This window comes from Hypomesus nipponensis, chromosome 21 (genome assembly GCF_054491055.1).
Source record: "Hypomesus nipponensis isolate SF chromosome 21, ASM5449105v1, whole genome shotgun sequence".
NCBI lineage: Eukaryota > Metazoa > Chordata > Actinopteri > Osmeriformes > Osmeridae > Hypomesus > Hypomesus nipponensis.
The window spans coordinates 10200523-10217405 of record NC_140381.1 but is presented as its reverse complement, the minus strand read 5'-3'; the positions used below and the strand labels follow the sequence as shown (position 1 = coordinate 10217405).

At 45.8% G+C, this 16883-nt stretch overlaps 1 protein-coding gene and 1 long non-coding RNA gene across 3 annotated transcripts; one reads left to right on the top strand and one right to left on the bottom strand.

The window, feature by feature from the left end:
• Positions 1-1822: 1822 nt before the first annotated feature.
• On the bottom strand, positions 1823-11871 carry akt3b (v-akt murine thymoma viral oncogene homolog 3b). Of its 2 annotated transcripts, XM_084685015.1 has the most exons (15): positions 11382-11871; positions 9281-9635; positions 9092-9174; positions 8283-8408; positions 7725-7836; positions 6522-6666; positions 6080-6211; positions 5879-5944; positions 5556-5624; positions 4865-4987; positions 4382-4510; positions 3877-4091; positions 2813-2900; positions 2332-2434; positions 1823-1960 (listed from the first exon to the last, which is right to left on the bottom strand). In XM_084685015.1, exons 3-15 carry the CDS (start codon positions 9135-9137, stop codon positions 1875-1877), a joined length of 1440 nt encoding a protein of 479 aa, XP_084541141.1. In that variant the 5' UTR covers positions 9138-9174; positions 9281-9635; positions 11382-11871; the 3' UTR covers positions 1823-1874. The 2 variants fall into 2 exon arrangements, with proteins under 2 accessions (XP_084541141.1, XP_084541142.1); XM_084685016.1 differs by lacking the exons at positions 9281-9635; positions 11382-11871 and having other exon boundaries at positions 9092-9217.
• A 2016-nt stretch (positions 11872-13887) lies between these two features.
• On the top strand, positions 13888-16014 carry LOC146237919 (uncharacterized). Its single transcript, XR_014740648.1, has 3 exons — positions 13888-13965; positions 14721-14908; positions 15051-16014. It is a non-coding gene; the product is annotated as an uncharacterized LOC146237919 (long non-coding RNA).
• Positions 16015-16883: the final 869 nt, after the last annotated feature.

The window sequence follows — 16883 nt, the reverse complement described above, 5'->3', positions numbered from 1 at the left end:
ATGGTACAAAAAAGGAGAGGAGGGGGGAGGAGGGGAACCGTTGGTGACCATCACTGCAAAATCGACCATAGTCCAGCTTTTTGTGGGAGGATAAATAAAGAGACATTACAGTGTATACTCCACTCTATATACTCATATGCATCTTCTCACATAAGCTCTGATGGGACTGCCATCAGTGCAATTAGACCACGGGACCTGGGGGGGGGGGGGGGGTGCTCTTCTCCATGGAAACCTCCGCCGGACAGACAGGTCGTAGCAACGTCAACCACAAATGGATCGTCCAGTCTTGACATGTTTTTTTGTTATGTTTTTTGTTTTTTATAAGTATTTTTTTAATATATATATATAACGTAGTTCGGAATCTTCCGCGGTCTGGGTTCCTGTCAAGCAAGCTTGAAGTACAGTCACACAAAAGAAAATGTTCATGTCTGGTCAAGATGCCACTAAACAGAAAGAAAACAAAAAAAGGCATTGCATATTTACATCACACAAAAAGGTAGGGGGGGGAAAACATCTTTCAATTCTTTTCCCATTCTCACATGTACGTTTTCATACACAAATATTTCATGGCTCAGATACACGTGATCTGTGGTCATACGTGATTAGGGATTATTGATACCTCAGTAACAACAAATTATAAAGATCTGGCGGGATATTGTCGGTTTATTTTCCCTTCCTTTCGTCACAAATACTACATGTAGCGCTCGGAATGCTCATGTTAGCGGTGTCTGTATGTGTTCTATGAAATCAAGTGTGTGTTACTACAGCATAAAGTTGGCTTGACCTACAAAAGCCCCATCAGTTTGTTGTGTAAACATCCATACCATAATTATTTTCCTCCAGCTATGGGGGAGGGGAGGGTAAAGAGGTTCAGAACTGTGGAAACGATGCAAAAAAAGGCCTGTATTAATACTATAGTAGCTTTCTTTCCCTGATGGGTCGTTGAAGCTAAACTGGTAGCTGAGTTGAATGCGGTTGTGCTCTGTGTTGCCTGAGTGAACCGTGCAAGTTTTCTGGCAGTTTACAGTGTTCCTGTTAGGATAGAAAGATAAATAAAAAAGAATATTGTGGATAGGGCGGGGGGGGGGAGGGATTGGAGGGAGGGGGGAGGGAGGGTTGTCTGTAAAACGAGTCAAAAGGAACCATTCGTTTTGTTTGCATTTTGTTGTTTGTTTTTTGTCTCTCCAGAGTTTAGTTATTTGTCGTCAGTGACTTCCTCGACGTGGGGTTGGGCAATGTGCGCTACCATGATGGGTACACACGGGTGAGAAAAAAGGAATAGTTTAGACTGAACCACGAGCCATGCACTTCTCAACTAGGAACGCCCTCATCCCGCGTCCCCTCGTCCCTTCCCTCCCTCCTCCCTAAAACACCCTGTCTGTATGATACGAAACATCTGCACACGTAAGGCAACATTTTTGGTTTTGTTCCCTAGAACGGCTCTTCCAAACCAAGTGCAAAAACGAGTCAAAAAAAAACAAAGAAACGACAAAAGAAAATCAAGGAACGCAACAGGTCGATAACCTAATACTGACGGAGAAAAAAATAAATAACAAAAACATTGCCTTCTGCAGGAAATAGCGTTGAAAATGTAGGATACTTTTTTTTTCTTCCATCTTTTTTTTTGTGTGGGCAGACCGGTTTGAGTCTATCCCACTGTGCAAAACCCCTTTTAAAGTCCCGAAAAAGACTTCCCCCTGTCTGCACGTGGATACAGAGAAGGAGAAAAAGAGGGGAGACTTTTTCCTAAAATGGCTACGCGTTTTCCTCGGATGGCCGCGGATGGGAGGGGGAGGTGGGTGGGAGGGGGGGGGGGGGGGGCGACGAACACTGGCTCGGCTGGCAGGCAGGCTGGCTGGGCTCGGCTGGCTATGTCACTCCCGCCCGCTGGCCGAATAGGAGAATTGGGGGAAATGAGGCCTCCGTTCGCTGTCGGCGGCGTCCATCCCGTCTTCATCGACTGTTGGGGGAAGAGGGAGAAAGGGAGAGGGAAAGAGACAGAGAGAGAAAGAGAAATGGAGTGTCGGGAAAGGAAAAAGGCGTACGCTGTAAACAGTCGATGTAATGAAATGGCTGTAGTAGCGCTCGCCCTCGGGCAACTCCCAGGATTCGTACGATGCAAATCTGCACCCCCCCCCCCCCCCCCGTCTGTGCGCCTCGGAGACCGTATATGACTGCGTCAAATGACCCTTTCTACTGACCCCCTGGCATTGTTATTATGTCACAAAACAGCAACCTATCCTTGCAGCTACAATCCAAGTTCTAGTCGTCCGAATCCAGTCCGCAGGGCGACCAGGCGAGGGGTTGCGGGCGGTGAAGGGTTGGACTCACATTTTTCCGGAGGGGTGATGGTGATGGTCTGCGCCGTGAACTCTTCGTCAAAGTAGCGCGTGTCTGTCTCCGAGGACACCTGGGGCATGAAGGGCGGGACCAGCTGCAGGCGACAGGAAGGGGAAAGGGGGGGGAGGGGGGACGCTGAAGTCACATGGTGTTTTTGTGTGCGAGATATCAGGCATGGGAGTTTCAGAGCATCTGTTGTCACTGTGCCCGTTCAATCAAGTATCGATCGCCACGTCTATAGGCTTAAAAAAATCCAAACAAAACCTTTCTTGAAAGATGAGATGCTATAAGATCATCCTTTAAGCCTTTGAACACCATGGATTTCTGATCATCTTAGTGCTAAAAGTAGACTCTCTAAACAGTTTCCCCCCCTAGGGTTTGGGATTAGGTAATATTACTGGGATTAGACAAACAGAAAATTGTCAAGTGACCGCGGTGATGTGGCAGAAAATAGCGCCCCGTCTCGACTCACCTTCTTGTCGTACACGTCTTGCCAGTCGACGGCGGCAAAGAAGCTGTGACGCATAATCTCCTTGGCGTCGTCTGGCCCTCCGCCGAGTCTGTCACAAGCGAAGCACAACAGTCAAAAAATAGACGTGATCAAATAAAAGATTTGCGCTAAATCACAAAAAAAAAACTGGACTACTGCTCTTGATCTTGAAATAACTTCCTGTGGAGAAGGGGTGAACGAGTTCTTTCTCTCTTGTGGTTTTCAGCACTCACTCTCTCCCTTTCTCTGTATCACAAGTGGGTTTTTTTTTCTTTGTCAGACTAACAGCCAAAGCTCTCGTTTTGCATCTCGGGCGACTACACCGATGTATGAAACGTCTAAGTTCTCGTTCTTTGTTGTTGTCTGCGAGGACAGGGAGACCACAGAGATAGGAATGGGGATCTTAATGGGGCCCGTAACGACGTTAACATAATCAATGTCCCGTTTCCATCCACCCTTTCTTTACGAACCAGGAAACAGGGAGCGCTGTGGAGTGTTTGCTTGCTGACTCGCTTAATGCTTTAGATAAACACCCCCCCCCCCCCTTTCCCCCGAGCAAGTGTGTGCGAGGCGGTACCTGTTTCTGTGTGTACTTCTGTGTGTTTTGCATGCGTGTTTGCATATGCGTGGGAAGGACAGGAAATGCATATGTTTGAGTTTCTGTGTTTACATATGTGTGTGTTGTCGTGTGTATGTGTTTGTGAGAGAGAGAGAGAGAGAGAGAGAGAGAGAGAGAGAGAGAGAGAGACAGACAGACAGACAGACAGACAGACAGACAGACAGACAGACAGACAGACAGAGAGAGAGAGAGAGAGACAGACAGAGAGAGAGAGAGAGAGAGAGAGAGAGAGAGACAGAGAGAGAGACAGAGAGAGAGAGAGACAGAGAGAGAGACAGAGAGAGAGAGAGAGAGAGAGAGAGAGAGAGAGGGACAGAGAGAGAGAAAGAGAGACAGAGAGAGAGACACAGAGCAAGAGAAGGAGAGAAAGAGACGGACAGAGAAAGAGACAGAGGAGAGGGAGAGCGAGAGGGGGGCCCACACACACCGCTTGTTGGGGTCCTTGATGAGCAGGCCGGACAGCAGGGACTTGGCGTCGGCCGAGAGGGTGCGTGGGAACTTGATCTCCTCCATGAGGATCAGCTCAAACAGCTTCTCGTGGTCCTGGTTGTAGAAGGGCAATCGGCCGCACATCATCTCATACATGACCACGCCCAGGCCCCACCAGTCCACCGCCCGGCCATAGTCGTTGTCCTCCAGGACCTGAGAAACAGGAAATGAGGTCGCCCATCAATCGTCTGTCCCGGACAGTGTGAGCATGAGTCGTATGTTTAGGTTCACGTTCAATCGAGTCTACACGCAGGGGAAACTAAACGTGTACTTCTTTTACGATGACAGTTTTGGGGGGGACAAAACGTGTGCCATGCAAGCAATATGAATGTGTCAGGGGCATGTTTGAAGGTCCCTCCTGGTGGGTTCAGTGATGTGCATGGCTGCGTGGGGCTCCGTGTGAACATGAGCTAAGCAGCTAAGCAGAGCATGTGAACTCCGACCTCGGGGGCCAGGTACTCCGGTGTGCCGCAGAAGGTCTTCATGGTGGCGGCGTCGGTGATGCCTTCTTTGCAGAGGCCAAAGTCGGTGATCTTGATGTGGCCGTCTTTGTCCAGCATCAGATTCTCCAGCTGGCGGGGGGGGGGGGGGGGGAGAGAGAGAGGAACGTTTCATTAGGACCTCATCGCTGTGCTGTTTTACCCCTCGAATGTTATTGTCCTCTTAAAGGAGTCATTGCACAACACGAAATACTGAACTGGACAATGGCCAAGAGATGCCAGCTTGGTTTGAGACATTCTTCATGCGTTGGCATGTGTTTCGAGTGGACTATCCCTTGGGGCAGGGTTCAATTTGGGGCGTTTAAATCGATGTAGTTGCCAGCGAGAGGTGAAGACCGCTGTGTAACTGATTCTTGGCAGTGGTACCGTTGCTGCCATCTGCGGCCGTTTCCACGCAGCCTGTAGCGGTGGACCTTCTTTTTTTACCTTCAGGTCGCGGTACACTATCTTGGCCGAGTGCAGGTAGTCTAAAGCGGAGACGATCTCGGCGCCGTAGAAGCGGGTGCGGTCCTCGGAGAACACTCGCTCTCTCGACAAATGGAAAAACAGCTGCGGAGAGGTGGACAGAAGCGAAGCGAGATGTCAAAGAATGCAGGCGGGCAAAGAGCTGGCACCACATGCACAGATGCGGCCCCTACATTTGAGTGGGGGAATTATGGCGTATGTGTTAAAACAAATGATTGCACTTTGCCTCAACAGTATTAGACGAGTGCAAAGGAATGCTGATGGATGTCCGCCCCCCCCCCCCCCCGAACAAGAATGTTTGCTTTCTCAAAGGCCTTCAGTCGGATGAAATCCTGTTTTGCTTTTCGGGAGGGGGGGGGGGGGGGTTAAAGTTCCAAAGTCTCACTGTAAGTCTGTGTGTGTGGGGTGTGTGTGTGAGATGTGTTAGCCATCAGAAGGTTCAGATGAAGAAGTGGTTATGGGGGCGGGGGGGGGGGGGAACTGGTTTCAGACACGATTCCCTCTGTTAGCGTGCTTGACTGAGGGCCATTCACCAAACTATTTGAACGATTTACCCACAAGTGTTTGTGACAAGTCTTTGATAGTTATCAAACTGATGAATCATTAGTTGACACCGTCTCGCTGTTGCATGCTGCCTCCGGGTAGCGCTTACCTCTCCGCCGTTGACGTACTCCATGACGAAGCACAACCTGTCCTTAGTCTGGAAGGAGTACTTCAGAGACTGGAAAAACAAGGAAAAGCCCAAACACTGAACGTCACCACAAAAATGTACAGAGGCCTAAACAAAGGTGATGCCACCAAAAATGAGCGTGAGCTTTTAGCTTAGTCGTTGTCCTTTTATAAGCAATACAACCGAGTAAGACATTGGAGGAATTGAAGTCTTCAAATGGTCAGTGAACCCAAGGGTCTACACGAAGACCATTTGTCTTTAGCTGTGTGTTACTTTAGTGGCGTTTCTTCATGGTAGTTACTCACGGTTAGGAATGGATGTCGGGTGTTTTTTAATACTCTGCTTTCTGTGAGCGTGTGGGCAACTTCATCCTGCAAAACAAGGGGATGAAAGAAAGAAAGGGATTCTGCTTTTTGGGGTGTTTCGTGGAGTGAAGAATTAGAGAAGACAAACAAGGCTGAAACAGGATCAGTTTGCAACAAACGGAACTGAGCTCCAGAAAGTACCTTTGCGATGATCACTTCCTTTTTCAGGATCTTCATGGCATAGTAGGTCCCGCTAGCCTTCTCCTTGACCAGAATGACTTTGCCAAAAGTGCCTTTTCCCAGTAGTTTCAGATAGTCAAAGTCATTCATTGTCTAGGAGGAAGCAGAAGAGACACGAGTTCAAAACAGACGGTCAGTGGATTTCTAGTTTGCACTCTTTGGGTTTGTTTTTTCACTGTTGTTTGTGGGGGGCTGTGGAACAGGTTAACACTACTCTGAAAAAGGGGTTAGGGTTAGAGATACACATTTCTTTCAGATCAGCACGAGAACACTTTTTGGGGGGGGTCTGAAAAAACGCTTTGGCTTCCAAAACGGGAACTTTACGTCCTCAATATCGGGGAGAGGGGAAAATTTGCTTAGTGTTTTTTAAGACGGTTTTCGACACACGTTCTTTCATCCGCACCTTCCGTTTGTGGTGGCTGGTGGAGGTGTCCATCTCCTCCTCGTTGACGTTCTCGATCTGTGACGTGGGGCTGCACAGGATGCCCTCTTCCTCCTGCTTGGCCAGGGATTCTGCCACCATCTGAATAGCCTCGGCCCACTCATCCCTGGGGAAACCAACCCGGAGCAAACACACCCCATTATTAGCCCAACCCTGGTTTTTAGCCCAACCCTGGCCCGAACACACCCTTCTGGTCATTAGCCCCAACCCTGGCCCAAACATACCCCTCTGGTCATTAGCCCAACCCTGGCCCAAACACAGCCCTCTGGTCATTAGCCCAACCCTGGCCCAAACACAGCCCTCTGGTCATTAGCCCAACCCTGGCCAAAACACAGCCCTCTGGTCATTAGCCCAACCCTGGCCCAAACACAGCCCTCTGGTCAATAGCCCAACCCTGGCCCAAACACAGCCCTCTGGTCATTAGCCCAACCCTGGCCCAAACACAGCCCTCTGGTCATTAGCCCAACCCTGGCCAAAACACAGCCCTCTGGTCATTAGCCCAACCCTGGCCCAAACACAGCCCTCTGGTCATTAGCCCAACCCTGGCCCAAACACAGCCCTCTGGTCAATAGCCCAACCCTGGCCCAAACACAGCCCTCTGGTCATTAGCCCAACCCTGGCCCAAACACAGCCCTCTGGTCATTAGCCCAACCCTGGTCCAACATCAGTCCCTCTCATCTTAACTCAACAATGAAGTGGACCTGTGAGGTTGAAATAGGGTTGTTACCCGTCCTGGTTTTCCCAGGATTTTTGATCAACATTTTTTATTCATTCCCGGGACATGAATTGTTAGTTTTTTTGTGAATTTATTTCTCAATTTAAAATTTCATAGTTAATAAAACATCATTTGTAATTTCCTTCTTCAAACTGTTTTGTCCGAGTGTCCCAGTTTATCACAAATCAAAGGTGGCAACCCTAGGTTGAAATTAAGGCTTAAGGCCATATACTAGCATTGTGAGCTACATTTTCCAGACCCTTCTAGAAAATACAAAATAAATCACCGGAAGGCCTTTTGAAACCAGCCCATTTAAGAGACAGGGCAGTGAACTCTGGCTCCGGGAATTTCTTTCCGTGCTGTCGACTGACAGACCCCACGATGGGACTGGGAACCGTGAAAGGCTTTGTGAAGCGAAGGGGCGGGGTTACAAATCAGAGACGGCCCACCTCTCGTCGGGCGTGTCCACGTGGAAGGTCCTCTCGATGACTGTGGTCCACTGGAGACAGCGGATGATGAAGGTGTTGGGCTTGGGCCGCTCGGTCTTCATCAGCTGACATTCTGGGGGAGGGGGGGGGAGAGAGAGAGACAGAGAGAGAGACAGAAGGAGAGAAAGAGAGACAGAAGGATAGAGAGAGGAAAGATAGAGACAAGGAGCGATAGAAAGAGAGAGGAGAGAGAAGCAGAAAATAAATAGAAGGGTACAAGGCACGAGAGTTGGGCGAGGGGGGGGGGGGAGTTAAGATGTTTAATCAATGTGCATCCCTCACATTATGGATGTTGACAAAGCAGATCAAACATTAGTCACTCGCCGTATGGATTCTGGAGCGTGAACATTCAACACAACCCATTCCGATAGCTAATTCAGGCTGATGCATATTTGAATGGAATTCTCCTTTCGGCTGAGCCCGAAACCAAAGCTAAATTCAGTCCTACGTTCACATCCAAAGCTGCAATAGTCATTTGTTCATTCATAAGAGATTGGGTTCATGGTGAAAGGGACCTACTTGCTACAGAGAAGTTGTTGAGGGGATAGGCCAGGTCGGCGTCCTGCGGTTTGTCCTTGTAGCCAATGAAGGAGCCGTCTGTCTTCAACAGGAAGTAGCGCGGTCGCCAGTTCTTTATGTACTCTCCTACAAGGAGGAAGTTGGACACGGAGGGAAGGCCTTTCTGTTATTTCTGTCAATCAAAATCTGCACACTTTGTTTGCAAGGTTTACAGTTGCAGGGAATCTTCAACATCTTGACAAGATCAAAGAATATACTTTCACTTTTTTTGGTGTCTTGTCATATGAACAACTCAACAACTGAACTCAGTTGTTCATACGAACAACTGAACTATTCTCTGCAACCAAGACGCTATCTGCAGTGAAGAAAAAGTGGGCCTAATCGCATAATATTCTCAGCCTATTTATAGGCTAGCTTCATGCAACAACAAAAGCAAGGCTAGTTTTGACGCCATTTTGATGAACTAGCCCCGATGGCTGTCTGCACGGCTAGACGACTGTTAGAGCCCACAGGGTTCTGGGAACAATTCAGGGACTTCTGGAGGTCTGAGAGGAAGGAACGTGTGGGAGTGAAGTCATCCTCCGGTGTGTGCTTATGGTACCACTGAACACATTTCCTTGCGGCAGCACCCGTTGCGAGACACGCGCACAAACATCGGAGTGCACACATCATGCGCGTGCGCGCACACCACACAGATATAAAGGCATAAAGACACTAACACCCTTGCACGCCCAAACCCACACACACACAGTTCCTCCAAAACAGTGCCCAGTGCCCCGTATTTGATCCACCCGCCGCGGTCCGCTCACCTCTTTTCTGGACCCAGCCTTCCTTCACGACGTTCTGATCGCTCATGGTGGTTCCACTTCGTCAGGTCAACCCCAGTGTTAACCTGGGAAGCGGAGGTGAGAGGTGGGGCCGGGGGGTGGGCAAGGGGGAGGGAGGGGGAGGGAAGGGGGGAGGGGAGCGGGGGGGGATTGTGGGTCAGCTGTCCTGACCTTGCAGTCCCGCCGTCGGCTTCGGAGACGCGCTCGCCTCTCCTCGCGCTGTCTCCCGTCTGTGTTGACCCGGGCGCTGCGTTCGTGTGAACGTTGTCTGTCTCTCTTTCTCTCTCTTTCTCTCTCTTTCTCTCTCTCTCGCTAGCTCACTCCGGCACTCGCGCGCACTCTTTTCTCTGATTTACTTGACTTTTTCTTTCTTACTTTCCGTTTATGTCCCTCACCTTTGCACTTTCCCCCCCGACTCACTCTTTCCCTACTTCCCCTTCGACGCACCTTCACCTTATTCGCTCTGACTTAACTCTCTCTTTCTCTGTCTCCCTCCTCTTTTCAGGCACTCCAGCGGTGACTCAGCCTGGAAGGAAACAAGGGAGAAGAGGAAGAAGAGAAAAAACAAAAGTCAGGTCCATATCGTTCTCCACTGTGTCTGTACACCTCCCCTAGCCCTCCTCCCCCCCCCCCCCCTCTCCTCCCCGGGTTCCTTACAAACACTTACGTGAGAACCAGAGTCATTGTTAAGACCCCAGCACACGCTTCCCGTCTTGTCCCTACCCTGCCCACCAGCCAACATGTCCCCTTTCCTCTCTGTGTTTTCGTGTGTTTGTGTGTGTGGGGAACACTTCAAAATGCTGATGCTGTGCCATTTGAAGTCTTAAAGGTACACATCCATAAGGGGTTCCCGCCCATCACCCATGCATTCTTTTACAGGATCTTGTCGTATTTACACAAGTAACCTTAAAGACAAGGTCAGAGCCACTGCTCGGAGAAGCAGCATGGACTTTACTTTTACTTGGATCTTGAGTCCAGAGGGATTCAACACAACGGGACATGGTGTCGAAAAAACCAATACGTCTCCAGGCACATTGCAATTACAATGATCTAATATTGCCAGTCATCACTCTCTCTTGCTCTCTGATGACTTTTAACTGGTGAATGAGTCATGATGATGTAATGACAACATACAGCATGGAACACTGATGAGCATCGCATCCCATCATAACTTGTGATGCAGCCAATGATCTTGAATTATATGAGAGAAATGCCACAACTTAATTACAAAATAAATATGTTTTGGAGGTATATGGCAGCATTGTAAGGACATTGTATAATATATTTGCGCTTTAAACATATAAAATAATAGCGCCAATCCAATCACCACCTCGCCGCATACCATTATAGGAAGACAGAATGATGGACAACAAATGGGAGCCATCAAATGACAACAAAAACAATGGCTGACACAGACAGGCGTTCCATTTGATGGGACACAACAGTTGTGAACTGCGTTTTTTTTCCTTCTTCTTCTTCTTTTACAGGAAACGGGTCAGCCATCAATTTGTAAGACATGGTTAGGCCTTGTACCACAAACAAACAAACAAATAATGAAACAAGAGCTTTTGTTTCAAGGGCGTGTGGTGTCATTTGCTGTTACATAATAACATCCGCCTGCCTTGCATGTACACTTCATTACAATTTGGAGGAAGCATGTAATAAAACCCAATGGATGAATTTTATTCATTATTATGCGCATAAACATCTGAGAAAATGGCATGCTAGACACGGACATGTTATTGTAAACCAAGCTGGCCTGCTATGATGATCAGGGCTAGGCTAGTTGGCTAGCTGATGGATGCTAGATAGCTACTGTGGCTAGCTAACGCATTAGGCTAGCAAGCTAGGCTAGCTGACTGGCTTGGCTGTCTGCCTTGGTGTATTCTATTTTTACTGTTTCCAATGGTAATCAGAGGGGTTGTGTGAGAAATGCTGTACTGGGTTCATCGTTTTAGGACGAGGTCATTATATGTTTTAAGAGTAGGAAATTTGATTTGAGCGAAGGGAGGGACTGGGCCGAAGCCAGACATCACCACCCCATCATTGTAGCTCGCGCTAGAGAATGCCTCCCTGCAGCATCCCAGCATCGCATCCCAAACTTGCAAATGACGTGCATTCAAGCTAGCATGCTAACCACCGTTCCCACCCAATATCCGTCCATAAAATGCTTTCACAAAACCTTACTACTACACACAAACCTTTAGACTGAATAACACATTTCTGCTTTTATTTCCATGGTTCGTATTTTTATTATGGTATTATATTTTACCTGGTAGTCGACTAATTATAGGGACACCCCCTTTGAGCGTTTGTGATTCCAGCGTAGCAAAATATATGGATAGAACAGTCAATGTTAAAAATAGAAGCAGGACGGTGATGTATCCATTGCCGCGGATGCTGCGGAAGATTACGGTGTCCAAAAATAATGTTTTGTAGACTGATATTGCGGCGACGGTCCTCCCCGTCTCCGCCACTAGCTTCAGCAGCTGCCGCTTGTTAGGAGGAAATCTCGTGACGTCACGTATAGCCAGATTTCAGACGACTTCCCTCTCCTCATGGCATCGCATCCAGCCGCTTTTGTTGGTCCCTGGCTTTTGTTGGTCTGTCTCCTCTACTCAAATGCGTTATTGTCACCAGACGCAGTCCGATGTTACTAAAATAATTATTCTGTGCGATCCTGCTCCAGCATTGGTCACCAAATTGGTGTTTGAATTTAGAGTGGCCTACTTTACATAAATCTTTTGAGCAGCACCCATATTCACAGTCTATTATCAAGAAATGAATGATTGCTTTGTTCAGAGATTCTTCCTAGGCCTCCTCGTGGGGTCATTAAATAAAAAGGTAAACCAAACAGTTAAATAACGCTAGTAGACTACACAGTGACGTTAACAAGGTAACAAAACAACTATAATGTTGACATTGATGGGATAAGAAGATTCCAAAGTTTGTTATTACGTTTCCAGCTTTATGCTAATGAGCTGTGAGGGAGGATGGGGAGAGGCAAGTGTTGCTGGAATTGGGGATTTATCGCTCAACCAAAATCTAACATTTAAAGGCGCTCAACTTTGCATTCACTAAAGTACCTGTCAAACTATTTCGGGGTGTGATGTTCCAACCGTCACGAGCAAAGTGTCATATTTGAGTACAGTTCGACTACTTCTTGAGGCGGACGGTCTGTGTCAAAAGGCTGAGTTGAAGAGGCAGTGAATGATGAGGGGAAAACAACACCCTCTAGTGTTTTTAGGCCAAATTTAATAATTTAAACAAAGCCATTCACTGGTAATTTGGGGGGAAAGAAAACCTTTGTCATTTATTTACCGTTTGATTGGTGTGTATACACATTGTTCTTTCACCCCCTCTGCCACCTTTCATTAAATAGCCTGAGGATATGTTCCATTATATTAATTGCTATTTTATAGGCCTATTTAAAGTTTAAGTTTGTTTAACCAGACAAGGCAAAACATTTACAGGAAATGGCTTTCAAAGTTGACCCTCTGGGAAAAGGCTACACAAGGTGATGTTTCCATTTGCAACCTATTCCTATGACTTGTTGGTAAACAAAAGCAGGCCAATTCTAATCCTATTTCCTCAGGTTGCCGTCGAACCCCTTCCGTTCTTTATTTAAGTGCCATGTGAGCTAACCCTTACTACTCGTGTCAGCTTGCTGAATTTCTCCGGTGTGACAAGAGCAGAGGGACAGCAGGGTTTGGGTTTCGCTCTCCTGGTAACTGAAGTCGTTTCAAAATCCCCTGCACAGCTATTATCTTGTGTTGGGAAAAGAGGGTACTGCTAGTTCTGAAATACTCAGCTCTAGGTACATTTGGTTCTTTGCAGGGTTGGCTTACCTGTCCTGAAATTCTCTGTAGGAAAAAGACAAAACTAATTGACATCAAAGACGGTCAATCAAGGCTCTCTACTCCAACACAAACAGAGTAGATCCAACTGCTCTTTTTATGAAAACCTTTTTCCACTTTGGCCCTTAGCCAGGTAAGAGTCTGGTTCTTTCATGGGCAAGTCAAGAGTGATTATTTGATATACTGATAGTATTAAAATTGTTATTTTATAATTGCAAACAAGTCAGTTTGTTGGGAAAAATGCATGTATGTGCTTTACTTATAAAAGTTGATTTAATTTAGTCTGACTTAATTAGTATGCCTATAGTTTAAATGGCTATTTTAAGTTAATTCTATCAGCAATAAAGATGAAAATATCTCTTGGATAGGTGGAAGACTTGCAGAATACAAACTTAACAAGGCAGTGCTGCTTTTTCCAGCCGAAGCCTAGGGCATGGCAGGACCAGGTGTGGCCCTGCGTTTGCATGAGTTCAAGGTCAGATACGGATCCAACCAGTTTGACAGGTTGCCAGGGATTACAACAAAGTGAGTTGAGACTATATTCCAACCGTTGGATGTGAAAGACAAAAAGTAAAAAAGAAAACTAAAACAAAGCTTTTAACAAACCTCAAGAAAATAGTAGACTGCCATGTCAACGACCTCTCTATCTAGGTACTATGACATTATTATGCTGAGCTTAGATAATCATGCCAGTACTGAACTCCTGGCTGCTGAGATTTAGCGTGTGCTGACTCTGACCTTAACCCATAATGGTCTGCTTGCATGCGATTTGTATGTATGAACTGAGCATGTATTAAAGAATGTGATGTATGTTGTTCATGCAGCACACTGCCTGAGTTCATTGACATTGACCCAAAGGCTGCATAGCAAGTGCACCGGCCATTCCTTTCCCTTCCTGATTAATTTGCATTCCAGGGTACCACGTCAAGGGACTGATGTGCGTGGGCTCTACCATGGACAGCTGGGCAGAATGCACGTTGTTCCCTCGGAGCAACACAGGTGAGGTGTACTGTTTGGTGCTGCTGAACAATACCTCTTAAATCATTGAACAGACAGAATAATGTAGTAGTTAAGATTATTGATAGGCCTCAGTATTTGATAGGGCAGATTAAGTGAGGGCGCTTCATGTTGGTTTATTGATTTCATGCCACTCGTGCAGCCTATCCCCTCTAAGTTGCCACCCTCCAGCGTTTTACATTTACATTTATTCATTTAGCAGACGCTTTTATCCAAAGTGACTTCCAAGAGAGAGCTTTACAAAGTGCATAGGTCACTGATAATACCAACAAGATAGCCCCAAAGCATCGCGGGTAACCAAAACAAGAAGCACACATTGTGAACAACCCAAAAAAATAAGTGCCAAAGGGAAGAACCATAAGAGCAAGTTTGGTTCCCTTTGTCTGTTGTTGTTATTATCGTTCATTATTATTGAACTATTAAAGTTCTTCCCCAAAATTGTAATGACACAGTTGCTCTTTCTCAGCATTAACCCTTTTTACGAAGAAGACATAGGCAACACCAATAATATCAAAGCTGTATGTTTCTTAATTCTTCTCAAAGATGTCAGCTGTAAACAATGTCATATATCTACTATCAAACATCAGTCAGACAGATGATGTGCCTACAGAAATATTTAGCCTTTCAATAATTTGATAATAGAGTTGAACAATTTTATAGTCCAAACTAGAATATGATCATACTCTACAGACGTTAATGGGGTTTGTTTGTGCTATGTTGTTCTCCCATATTCGTAGAGTGAGGTTTGCATCCCTGGACTGCCCTCTGGGCTCTCACAGTGGGAATCATGAGGACCACCAGAGGGGGTTTGACCTCCAGACCTTCCATGCCTTGGACGCACTCCGCCACAGCGCTTGTGCCTCGGAGAAACTGCCCCCTGAGACAGCTTACCAAGAAGAGTTTGGCCTGCAGTCCCCCCTCATGGGTTAGTTGTTAAGCAGGCTTGTTGTAATTTTTCGCCTCACCAAATATACTATGAGTGTGTATAGCACAGTGAGTGTGTATAGTACAGTATGTATTCCTTTTGGAGTGAAACACCTTTATGATGTGTTTGTGTGATATTGCAGCACCGGAGAACACCAAATTCACCCTTTACGCCCATCCTGGGCCCATGCAGCTGTGGTCAGACAACTTGGTGCGCCGTTTTTGATGCATCTAAGCATGAATATGAGTGTTACCGTAACAGTTACAAAGATTTTTTTCAATGGATTCCATTCCTAAAATACCAACAGAGTGGAGCAAAAATGCAACTTGAAGACTAGGCTTCAACCCGGACTGGTTTGTGTTGAAGGAACATTGACCCTGTGACCGTTGTGACTGTTGCATGGTTTTTTTCTTGGTTGATTCTAAATGTTTGCTATTCAACATTATATTGTTGAACAGTTTTTTGTCTATTTGTCATCTCCTTCGCTCTCTACTCTGGAACATCTGGAGGCTCAAAGCAAGATCCTTACTGTGTTTCACCTCTAGGTGGTGTAAAACTCAGTATGCCAGAGAGAATCCTAAACTGTCACACGGTACCACAATGTACATTACATTACATTCAAATGAAAAATGTTATGGTGTTCTAGCTACCTAAATTCTCTCTCACTTCTCCCATGTCACTTCCCCCTCCTTTTCAACATATTTTAGTTTTAATATATGTGTATAAAAAGAGAAAAAAAATCAAACTAAAATATCTTCCCCACAAATGAATATGTATCAATCATGTCAACCCCTTCGTATATTGTCTGTCATGTGATCTAGCGCTGGGACTGTTTTGGAAATGACTTAGATGCATCTTACTAAACACACTTATTGATATGGGCTTTGTAAGAAAGCATCTGCTATATGACAGAAATTCATAAAATCCTTTGGTCAATGGTTTGCTCAATGGTTTAGCGTGGATAAAGAAATCACTCATCTTACTATGTCAACCTGCAACTGTAGTCACAGGCCATTGTGTCTGGTTTCAGTTTCTAATGATGCTTCTTTCATTGCTGTATGACTTACTTCACAGTGCTTTATTTGTTAATATTTCTGAACAATTAATACACCATATCATAAAAACAATGTTCTCTTGTTCTCTGCCTTGCTCGTTGGAAAATTACAGATCAGCCTGCATTTAGGAGCCCACATCAAAAGCTTATGTCTAGTCTCTGTATTTCCTTTGTGTATGGATGCACCATGATCCACCTGATATGGTTCCCACATGTACAGTAGGCTCTGTGACTTCTTCAACACCTGTCTCTTTCACATTTCCCTTTCCTATTTGCTTACACGACCCAGGGTTTTGACTAGCTTGGTAAATTGCCAAGAAGAATGAGAAAGCAGATTTGTAATGGTTCCAATTACACATGTCATGCCAATGTCATTAGCTCTATCTAGTGATGTGGACAGTTACTCACTATACCTGTTTCTCACCATTCCTAACAATTTGAACATAGAGAGAAGGCAAAGAGCATGCCGGAACCCAAGTTGAACAATGTGAAAAATCTACAGTTGAAAGCTTCAAGGCACGTTACTAGAACAAAAGGTTTCAATGATAATTAGGTAATTAGGATAAGATCTAATGGAAAGCTATACAGAAATTAAATTGTTCTGAATTTTCTATTGTCTATTGTCTATTAATGTCAGCTATTTCAAACTCTCCAGACAGGTCCACACCCTGTTTTTTTTTCTTCATTGTCACTGGAATAATTGACCTAACTGGAGTTGAATGCTTGCATGCTCTTTAGGGAAACGTCAGCTTGAATGGTCAAATTACTATCTGATCTGACAGAAGGAAAGGGTTTTATCTGTTTATATTGTACACAGAATTTCATCTTGATGATTTTATGTGTTTTAAGCCCGGATGGAATAGGACATAGTAGCAGAAGTTTAGGATAGTGTTGAGTTTGGGGAACTGACTTAGGTCAAAT

Excerpts from the sequence above, each read along its gene's own strand:
- akt3b (XM_084685015.1), bottom strand. The coding sequence starts at position 9,137 with ATGAGCGATCAGAACGTCGTGAAGGAAGGCTGGGTCCAGAAAAGAG. Across the intron at positions 5,625-5,878 it reads CCCGACATCCATTCCTAACC|TCTCTGAAGTACTCCTTCCA; the intron begins GTGAGTAACTAC and ends TTGTTTTTCCAG. Across the intron at positions 2,435-2,812 it reads AAGACGTGTACGACAAGAAG|CTGGTCCCGCCCTTCATGCC; the intron begins GTGAGTCGAGAC and ends TGTCGCCTGCAG.